The sequence below is a fragment of the Brassica oleracea genome, chromosome C9, assembly GCF_000695525.1.
Source record: "Brassica oleracea var. oleracea cultivar TO1000 chromosome C9, BOL, whole genome shotgun sequence".
Classification (NCBI taxonomy): Eukaryota; Viridiplantae; Streptophyta; class Magnoliopsida; order Brassicales; family Brassicaceae; genus Brassica; species Brassica oleracea.
Window position 1 is genome coordinate 26,281,859 of NC_027756.1, and position 10,917 is coordinate 26,292,775.

The 10,917-nt window shown below is 38.9% G+C and overlaps 1 protein-coding gene across 1 annotated transcript; it reads left to right on the top strand.

Moving 5' to 3' along the window:
• Positions 1-6,273: 6,273 nt before the first annotated feature.
• On the top strand, positions 6,274-8,069 carry LOC106315496 (uncharacterized membrane protein At4g09580). The gene is made up of 4 exons (XM_013753238.1): positions 6,274-6,668; positions 6,992-7,262; positions 7,345-7,515; positions 7,599-8,069. Exons 1-4 carry the CDS (start codon positions 6,415-6,417, stop codon positions 7,728-7,730), a joined length of 828 nt encoding a protein of 275 aa, XP_013608692.1. The 5' UTR covers positions 6,274-6,414; the 3' UTR covers positions 7,731-8,069.
• The last annotated feature ends 2,848 nt before the right edge of the window (positions 8,070-10,917 follow it).

Consider the following 10,917-nt stretch of genomic DNA (forward strand, 5'->3'; position numbering starts at 1 on the left):
CTTGACGCATGACTTGAACTTTTACGAGAAAACAACATCTTGTTTGTTTTCTTTGTAAAATCTCAATGGAAACTCCGATTGCGACGAAACGAAAGATATTTCGAACGAGATTCAAAGGAAAACATGATGAGAGCCTCATTAGGCGATGATGGAGCATAATGGCGACAATAACCAAGGACAGATGGATTTTGGCGACATGGTCCCTAGAGAGACGGAGTTGGCGACAAGTCCTTATAGATAGGGAGTTTGGCGACATGGTCCTTAGAGAGAGGGAGTTTAGGGACATGGTCTGAGGAGAGAGAGGGGATTTGGTGTTGGGGTCAAAATCAGTCACGACGGAATGAATGCCTAAAAGTTCTTTGGAAATATTTCTTCCCTAATAAAAAAAATATAATGGCATAAGCTAAAACTTCGTATAATTAAAAGAAAAATAATTATACGACAAGTTTTCGGGAAATATTACTCATTCTCTTAGCAAACAGCTCCCGAGTAACAAACGACCACATCATACGCCGAAGTCGCCAACATTTGATAAAAAGCCAATTTTCCCAGGATCAATCCAGTCCAACCCGCCATCAGGCAAGTTGGATCGACCTCATCCAACTCGCCATCAGGAGACCTGGATCAGTCCAGACCAACTCACCATCAGGCGACCAGCTTCTACTTCGGGCCTTGATTGAGATGTCCCTTGTTTCGTCTCGACTAGAGTTACCGTTAAAACTTTACGATAAATTAACGAAGACTTGTTTTCCCGTCCGAATGCAAATCAATCGGATAAAACTATAACAGTGAACTTAACACCATAGTTATCTCGACTATACGAATTGTTATCATTATTTCATTAAACTGACGTCATACCGAAGATGATTTTTTGAAGAAGTTGTAAAAACACTTAAGTCGAAAAAACAGTCTGAAAAGGTTTAAAACGCGGCAAAAGCCCATTTACGATTTTGGATGAGAATGAGCCCAAAACTACTATGGCGGTTTATCTGATATTCACAGGAGAAGATAAATGTCAAGTTTCAAAGAATAAACATGAAGATCGAGGAAAAATGGATTATTTCCGTGAAGCGATAAACTCGACCCGAAGGCAGGAAAGGAAATGGCAAACTGACCTAGGAGGAGTATATAAGGGATGCCAAGGCGAGGAGCGGAAGGGATGATTCTTTTAGACTCTTAGAACTTTTGCACTTAGGAATTTAGGAATTATTCTCGACATGGTTAGTTTCTATGTCTTGCACTCAATAACTAGACAAACACGCAAAGGCAGTTCGATCTCTTGTTCAAACTCTATAACTGAACTACGTTCGGCTTGATCCTTGAAAGGGGTACGTAGGCAGCCTTCCATAGGTCCAGTCCAAAATGAACAAAACCTTTTTCATGTTTTCTTCGTCTTTCGTTATCGAGCGGCAACTTAATTAGATTTAAGGTTCTAGGTTGGCTAGAACTAGGGAATTCGCTGACAGCTCCTGCGGCCGAAGCTTTAATAATCTTATGTAATGATCGCAACGCTTTTACGCTGATTCGAAATAGAGATCTACTTTTTTATATTCGTTTTGTTATCTTTCTGTATTTTTCGCATTTATTTGGTCACTTGTCGTTGGCTCTTGCACAGAATCCGGAGCTCAAGAAAAGTAGAGTTTTCTTTGCTTTCCTCCATTCATTAAAATCGGCGGTGCGAATTTCGGTTCCCATAGTTGGGCGACATGGTCTGAGGAGAGAGAGAGAGAATGGCGACATGGTCCCTGGAGAGATGGATTTGGGCGACATGGTGTAAGGAGAGAGAGAATAGTGACATGGTCTCTAGAGAGTCAGAGAGAATTGCGACATGGTCTCTAGAGAGAGGGAGTTGAGGGACATTGTCTGGAGAGTGAGAGAGAGAGTGAGAGAGAGAGAGAGAGAGAGAGAGAGAGAGAGAGAGAGAGAGAGAAAAGGGGATCAGAAACACACAGACTTTTACTTTCCAGACTTGCATGAGGAATCCGATCTAATGTGTACCAAGCCCCAAGACAAGCTGATTAAGCTCAAATAGGTTTGAGCTTAGCTTTGGTTCCTTCAAACATTCTCAGCACGTGTGGATCCACTTTAGTATCTCTAATACCCTCTACAATCAATAAATCTAAGAGTGGTGTTAGAGAAGGGTTAGATAATAAATGAAATTGAAAAAGTTCATTATCCCCTTCTTGATTCAATAAAAACTTTTTGAAAACATTTTATAAGACTATTAAATCAACTAAATATCAGTAAACCTCTCTCCAGACTTAAAGTACACTGTCCCTAGTGTCTGAAGTGAACAAAATCTTTTTGTGTCTTCTTCGTCTTTTGTTATCGAGCGGCAACTCAATTAGAATTAAGGTTTTAGGTGCCTAGAACTATGGAACTCGCTGACAGATCTTGCGGCCGAAGCTTTAATAATCTTATGTAATGATCACAACGCTCTTACGCTGATTCGAAATAGAGATCTACTTTTTCTATATTCGTTTTGTTATCTTTCTATATTTTCCGCATTTATTTGGTCACTTGTCGTTGGCTCTTGCACAGAATTCGGAGCTCAAGGAAAGTAGAGTTTTCTTTGCTTTCCTCCATTCATTAAAATCGGCGGTGCGAATTTCGGTTCCCACTGTTGGGCGACATGGTCTGAGGAGAGAGAGAGAGAGAGAATGGCGACATGGTCCCTGGAGAGATGGAGTTGGGCGACATGGTGTAAGGAGAGAGAGAATGGTGACATGGTCTCTAGAGAGTCAGAGAGAATGGCCATATGGTCTCTAGAGAGAGGGAGTTGAGCGACATTGTTTGGAGAGTGAGTGAGAGAGAGAGAGAGAGAGAGAGAGAGAGAGAGAGAGAGAGAGAGAAAAGGGGATCAGAAACACACAGACTTTTACTTTCCAGACTTGCATGAGGAATCCGATCCAATGTGTACCAAGCCCCAAGACAAGCTGATTAAGCTCAAATAGGTTTGAGGTTAGCTTTGGTTCCTTCAAACATTCTCAGCACGTGTGAATATTTGGCAGGTGATCCACTATAGTATCTCTAATACACTCTACAATCAATAAATCTAAGAGTGGTGTTAGAGAAGGGTTAGATAATAAATGAAATTGAAAAAGTTCATTATTCCCTTCTTGACTCAATAAAAACTTTTTGAAAACATTTTATAAAACTATTAAATCAACTAAATATCAGTAAACCTCCCTCCAGACTTAAAGTACATTGTCCCTAGTGTCTGAAGTGAACAAAACCTTTTTGTGTCTTCTTCGTCTTTTGTTATCGAGCGGCAACTCAATTAGATTTAAGGTTTTAGGTGGCTAGAACTAGGGAACTCGCTAACAGCTCTTGCGGCCAAAGCTTTAATAATCTTATGTAATGTTCGCAACGCTCTTACGCTGATTCGAAATAGAGATCTACTTTTTCTATATTCGTTTTGTTATCTTTCTGTATTTTCCGCATTTATTTGGTCACTTGTCGTTGGCACTTGCACAGAATTCAGAGATCAAGGAAAGTAGAGTTTTCTTTGCTTTCCTCCATTCATTAAAATCGGCGGTGCGAATTTCGGTTCCCACAGCCCCATGACAAGCAGATTAAGCTCAATTAGGTTTGAGGTTAGCTTTGGTTCCTTCAAACATTCTCAGCAAGTGTGGATATTTGGCAGGTGATCCACTTTAGTATCTCTAATATACTCTACAATCAATAAATCTAAGAGTGGTGTTAGAGAAGGGTTAGATAATAAGTGAAATTGAAAAAGTTCATTATCCCCTTCTTGACTCAATAAAAACTTTTTGAAAACATTTTATAAAACTCTTAAACTAACCAAATATCAGTAAACCTCCCTCCAGACTTTAATTACATTATTGTCCCTAGTGTCCGAAATCAACAAAACCTTTTTGTGTCTTCTTCGTCTTTCATTATCGAGCGGCAACTCAATTAGATTTAAGGGGAGAGAGAGAGAGAGAGAGAGAGAGAGAGGGAGAGAGAGAGAGAGAGAGAGAGAGGAGTTGGGCGACATGGTCTGAGGAGAGGGATTGAGAATGGCGACATTGATTTCATGAAGGGCGGTGATGCCTTCCTTCTGTACTTATTCCATCCGTGGATGTTTTCGTATACTTTTGGAACTATTTTGTTTGCTTTATCCAAGTTTTCCGTAAATATTTTCTGAAAATTGTTTTGTGGAAGATTATCTAACAAGCTTTCTTATAAAGTTCTTCCGTGAAAACTTTCCGATCTTTGTTTTATGGAAGATTATTTCGTAAAGTTCGTCATTTATTGCAATAACCTTCCGCAAGAAATTTTTTCCGACCGTTTTGATATTTGGATAGAAGCTCTTTCATTCGTTGTGCGGGATGAAATTCACGGAATTTTGTTCTTATATCCTTATTCAAATAGACCCGGCTTATGCGGTGTAGTCTCTTCGACATTTCTGGCTCATATTTGTTTAAGACATATTTTAATGGGAGATTGTAGCCGTTGATTTCGTCGTGGCCGATTTTGACCCCAACATCAACATGAATTGTATCTGCTTGGAGTTAACCTACTTTTATCCTTTTAATTCTTTTTAAACCGAAAACCAATTTAGAGGATTAAACTATTGAGTGATGCACATGTTGCAAGGTTTATATATTTAGATTCGTAGACAAGTTTTCTGAGAAGCATGATACATGGAAGACTTATGTATCATGGGGTTTGTGTGTAGGGGCACAAGCAACTTCGTCTATTTATTTCGCTGTAGTCTTGAGATCATTAAGCGTCTGAGTGGACGATGTGTGTGGGTCATTTTCCTGTACATGAAGACTATAGGAGGAAGACTAGATCTATTGGAGTGAGAAACTGCTAAACTCTAAACTATGACCATTTTTTGGGATGCTTGGGTGCATTATGTGCCGTGTTTGATATATGTTAGAGCTAGATTATCGAGTTGGAGTGTTATGACCGAGTCCATGGACTTGGGAATTAGCATCTTCTCAGAAATGAGTGACTCTTCGGATTCTTACTCCTCATATTTTCATTTCAAGTTAGACTAACGAGTTGTTAGAAGTCTAGACTGACCGGTGTTGTTTAGGTACTTTCTTCCGTTTTGTTTTACAACCTCTACTTTATTTTTCTTCGACTTTTAATTTTGTTTGTTTTGGCCAAAGAACTTATTGGAGTTACTGAATAACTTAAACATGCTTTAACTATTTAATGTAGAACTTCATAAAATTGGATTTACTTGAATTAGAAGTTAGAGTCAGTTGCATGCCGTTCTAGACAGAAAATGAGACATGTGTTAACACTTTGATATCATAGCGGGTTGCTATTCTGATCCTTACCTTGGAGGCCGTTTGGTAATATAGTGGTTAGTTTTCAACATGATTTTAAGGATTGAGAATTTTTTTGAAAACAAAATAAAAGAGCACATTTTATTTAATAACATTCCATGAACTTAGTCTTTTCTCGGGTTATGAAAATTCTAATCAATACATTTTAAAATGGCACTGAGGAAAGCTAATGCCACCCCTTCTTAAACCACCAAGATTTCAACTAGAGCTGCTTATTGTGAAGTCATAGCTGAAAGCACTTACGCCGAAGGCAACTGACCAAAGTTATTCAACTAGTTTCTCAGTAGATGGATTAAGATGGAATAATATATATTGCTTAGGAAGCATCCATGCAAACTGCTCAAGATTCCTAAGATGCTTCCCGAGTAGCTATTCATGAGGCTGCTTGGGTAGCAGCGCATGAGTTTTCTCATCGGATTACTCATAAAGTAGATAAAGCTATCATTCATCATGCTCATTAGGTTTCCCCACCTCTAGTTCATAGAGCAGAGTAAATCTTTGACATGCTGCATTGTTAACCAATTTAGAGAGGACCATGCTGGTACAGATGTATGTCATGATGGTGGCATGCATCAAAACGTTCCATCAGTTGGTGTTCTTGAGCTAGTTCTACACCCACCACCACTACTATATATCTGTTAGATCAATGAAAGATTCTCGTAATTAGAGTTGATAAAGCATTTGATGTATATGAGATTGGACCTGTTTTGAAAAGCATTGCAATGTAGAGCCGTTTGTTGTAACTATATGCTATGAAAAGAATTTGTCAATAAAGATGTCGTACATACATAACTGTCCATCGGTTTATATGTTACAAGAAGATCTACATCATGAAATGTTACTGGTGAAGTTTTTCAATCAGTATCACATACCTTGTAGGTAGTTTACCATGATTGCCTTTTGACAAGTTACAAATAATACTATAGTAAACTATACGTTTCGAAGAGATATATATATGGTATATACTCCAGTTGCGTCTGAAATTAAAGCTTTTCCAACAAATGTAAATGTGAGAAAAGGAAACACAAAAGAAGAAAAGCTAAAAACATTCGTCAAATTCAATTCTTTGGAATTTGGTTTTGTGAAGGGGAGAGAGCTTACAGTAATGGCAGCTCCTCGGAACTTAACCGGTGACAGCGGCGGAAAGCTAGTCGTGAAGGACGAAGAAAGCGCCGCCGCTTCTTCCTCGAAACGCACCAAATCGGAACGCTTTCCTCTTTCACGTTGGGAATTCGTCGTGTTTTTCACCGTCTTCCTCGTCTTCACCACCGGACTTCTCTGTATTTACCTTACTATGCCGGCCGCTGAATACGGCAAGCTCAAACTTCCTAGAACCATCTCCGATCTCCGATTGCTCAAGTGAGATCTAGCTTTTTCTGTAACGTCTATTGAATCTGATTCTCTTCAAGTTCTGATCTTTATAAGATGCATACATTTGGTTTAGAGAATAGCATATCAGCTCAGAGACATGATCTTGAAAAGTTGATGTAAGGGAAACTCAAAAGTGATTAGCTTTTTTTTTTTTTTTTTTTTTTTTTTTTTTAACATCTGATATTTATCTTCTTCTTTTTTAGTTTTGATCTTTCCCAAGATGTCAAAAGTTGGTTTAGAGAACAAAGAATTAGCTTAATGGAGAAAGCTTTTGCTAATGTATGTCATGTTCCTTGGACAATATTTTGCAGAGATAATCTTGGGTCTTATGCAAGTGAGTATCCAGCAAGATTCATTTTAGGTTATTGTTCCACATATATCTTTATGCAAACCTTCATGATACCTGGAACAATCTTTATGTCATTACTTGCCGGAGCCCTTTTCGGTGTGGTTAGAGGTTTTGTTCTTGTCGTCCTCAATGCAACTGCTGGAGCCTGCTCTTGTTTCTTCTTATCAAAATTGGTCGGAAGGCCTCTGGTTTGCTGGCTGTGGCCTGAGAAGTTGAGGTTTTTCCAAGCCGAGGTAACTTCTCCTATGTGCTTAACTAGTTTTAATAAAATCTCTTGTTATTATGAATTTACTGCCTTGATATTGTTTTGGACAGATTGGGAAAAGAAGAGATAAGCTACTAAACTACATGCTATTCTTAAGGATAACACCGACACTTCCAAACCTCTTCATCAATTTGTCTTCTCCGATCGTTGACATACCTTTTCACGTCTTCTTTTTAGCGACTCTAGTCGGTCTTATGCCAGCTTCGTACATCACCGTTAGAGTGAGTATCTACGTTTTGATCTCTTGTTGCGGTTATGTGACATTGTAAGAGGCTCATGCCATATATTCACTTCATGTATACAGGCTGGTCTGGCTCTTGGAGATCTCAAGTCAGTGAAAGATCTGTATGATTTCAAGACTTTGTCAGTGTTATTCCTCATTGGATCCATCTCCATATTCCCTGCTCTGCTAAAGAGAAAGAGAGTATATGAATAAAGACTGGAAATACATTGATGAGCAGCACTATACTGTTGCATTCCGGGGTTTTTAAGGTGTTTATGTGCTCGAGCTAAAGAAGAAGATCGCTTTGGAGACATCACAGGGTATTAAACCGCTAACTCTGGCTTTGATTGGTTTATCACTTTGTTGTGGATTCGAAATTCTTTCTCTCTAGTCTCTCTCATTCCCTTTTTATTAAGTGCTTTGTCTAGCTACTGTATTATATCTTTATTCAGATATCTGACTCTTCAGCCTATTGGCTTATGTAGTATAGATTATGTAAATGCTTGAAGACATTACTTTGACCATAATTTCTAGCTAGTTGTATCAGTTTAATTTCTTAAATTTCAAAGAAACTTTTGACAAGATGATAAACTTTGGGAATATATAAAAGTAATAATAATATCTTACTATACTGATCCTACAGCTCCGTGGGCGTGTTCATAATTACAAAAGAAAAATAATAAACAAGCAACTTAAAAATTGGCTCCAGAGCGAAGGAGAATTCCCTGACTATAACTTCAGGAATATTCGTGGCTTGGCTGCGAACTTCTTCACTGTTTTCAATATTCAGTGTGGCGGTGTTCGACTCCTGAGTCTCGTATGTAGCGATCGAGTTTGTTGGGTCTGATTTCAAAGCTACATAAGAGATTGTACAAGCGTTTGAGTCAAACTAGTTTATCACGGGAAGACTTGAAACTGGAGATTCGAGAGGTTGATCCACAAGAGGTTGAGTAAGGGGAGAATTGGGGAGATCCTGATCTGCGATCTTGATGACGTCTATATCCTCAATATCTTCGTCAAAATGAGCTTCATCGCATTCCAGCCGTTCCATTACCTCAGGAGAAAGATTCTATCCCTTGGCAATCAGCCTCTCTACACAATTTCAGTTCAGGTAGCTTGTTCACCACCTCGTGCTCAGTCATGTACTGTTTGAATTTCTCCCAACGTGAAGTATACTTGGTCGACATCGCAGCTTGAACTCTTTCTCGCTCCTTAACAATGCATTCATTGGGAGATTTCCTTCGACGCCAAGTTTCAGAGAGTGTTGCATCTGAGTTTGGTCGGCTATAAGGAGATGAACAAACTCGATTGTGGATTATTTTAGAAATTTTATTGATCAAATAAAAGAGATGTTACAATGATAGTATGAACAAGAGAGAAAAAAAGACAGCATTGGGCGCGAATAAGCCGGAAAAACACAAGTCTGCAAAAATAAAGCTAAATAAAGGAAACCCTAGTTCTAGCTGTCAATCTTTATCGTGATGTCTGAATGCCCTTAAGTCGGTTTGACATAATAAGCTGGGCCGAACGCTTAAGCCGAGTCTTTATGCCGAATTTTTGGTCATTGAGCTTCGGGCCGAGCTGCTGGGCCGGGCTTTCGGGTTGAGCTCGTTTGTTTGATGGATCTTGTTGAAAGATGCAATCCCTCTCCAACAGAAAGTTCTCCCAGTTCACTTGTGAGAGATGTTGTCGATCTCAGTGAATTTGTGATAGTAGGTCTTGAGAATAAAGAGCTCGGTTCGCTTTGGAGTGAACGTGGTGGGATGTTTCCTAGCAGTTTGAGTGAATCGTGACGAGTGCGACTGTCATTCACTTGGCAAAGCGTTTGGAGTGAGTCGTGACAAGCATAATTGTCATTCATTCGGCGAGGAGCTTTTGCCTTGGAAAATTTGGTGAGGCGAAAGCAGATGGTCAGATTGTCCTCTTACTCGACGGAATCAATGGTTTCCAAAGTCTGATTTAACCCGTTTTATTGTGGTACCATTCTAATTTGGACTTGGTTTGATCAATCCATCTCTTATTTTAAACCGGGAGCTGATTTAATCAGAAAAGTGGAAAAGAGGTGGCGCCCTAGGCCCAATATGCCTAATGATGATGCCGTTTTTGGTAGTTGCGCCCTTCTAGTATAAATAGGTTATCTCACTTTAATGTTTTTACTTCTCTCCGCGTTTAAAGATATTTTCTGTCTCTACATGTTCTTTGCTTTCAATTTATTTTTCGTATCAGGCACTGTGTATTGTTCGATTTCTCTGAAGTTCTTTGTCTGTTCTTCAAGCAAGATGTCATCGATGTGGAAATAGTCGACCAAGATATCTTCCCATGTAAGGCTAGTAGAAGAGAAAGGACTCCCATAGAGTCGCCTTGGTCTCAAACAGCCACCGACAAAGTAGCATGGTAAGAAGAAAAGTTTGGATATTCTTTTATCTTTGTGCAATGCAATACCTACTACCAAGTTACCACACTGTACATGAAATGATAACCCAAGGAACTTTTCAGAAGCGACGTCCTGCTCATACTAACCACACACTTGCTGAGAAGTGCTGAGAAGGTATGACTCTGATTGACCATAATGTACAAGTGTTCTTCCAACTTCGCTAATGAAATTAAATGATAAGGGCCAAACTTTTGGGATAATTAATCCAGGAAGTCAGTCCTCATGCTTAGAGTAAGACGCTGACTTTCTTCCTTCTTAGATGACTTTCGGCTTCTGGGCCTCGTTTACCTCCTACCTTTGGGTAAAATGGAAAACAAATAATAAAGAGTTCATGGTATGGAAGGAACTAACTGATATTTTGACTAGAAGAACCTATAAAGGGGAGGACGGTGTTCAAAATATGCAGTTGATGGTGTTCTGGACATCTTTGCCAAATTGGACTGTTGGGTGAGAATTGAAAGAAGTTTAGTGATCGAGTGAAGAGGACAGACATACTGCCCACACTTATATTCTTCTCAATTATGAGGTACATTAATGTTTTCATTTGAAAGGTAAATATTGTTGAAGTGTATTACATATATCGAACTAATTGCAAAGTGTATGTTAATTATAAATTGTGATTTTGCAGCTGATTTGTTAATCAAGTTGAAGAAGCAATACCAGGAATATCCACAACGGAGTTGGACCAACGGAAAGATCAACAATTTGTTAAGTGGTTGAAATTAGGTACTATATATCTCCTTCAAATATTAAGGCCATACTTCTCGATATTTAATATAATATGAATTTAACGTTGTTACTTTATTTTTGTAGGTTGATTATTGCGATCCATATTACGCCCCATGGTTTCACGAATTGGTGCAAGGTCTGTTTTCAAAGGCCACCACTTCACCTATGTATTCAACACAAGGTTTTAATTTTCATGCATACCAGTATGGGAGAAGAGGGGGGGGGGGGAAAAAATAA

Excerpts from the sequence above, each read along its gene's own strand:
- LOC106315496 (XM_013753238.1), top strand. The coding sequence starts at position 6,415 with ATGGCAGCTCCTCGGAACTTAACCGGTGACAGCGGCGGAAAGCTAGTC. Across the intron at positions 7,263-7,344 it reads TGAGGTTTTTCCAAGCCGAG|ATTGGGAAAAGAAGAGATAA; the intron begins GTAACTTCTCCT and ends TGTTTTGGACAG. Across the intron at positions 7,516-7,598 it reads CTTCGTACATCACCGTTAGA|GCTGGTCTGGCTCTTGGAGA; the intron begins GTGAGTATCTAC and ends TCATGTATACAG.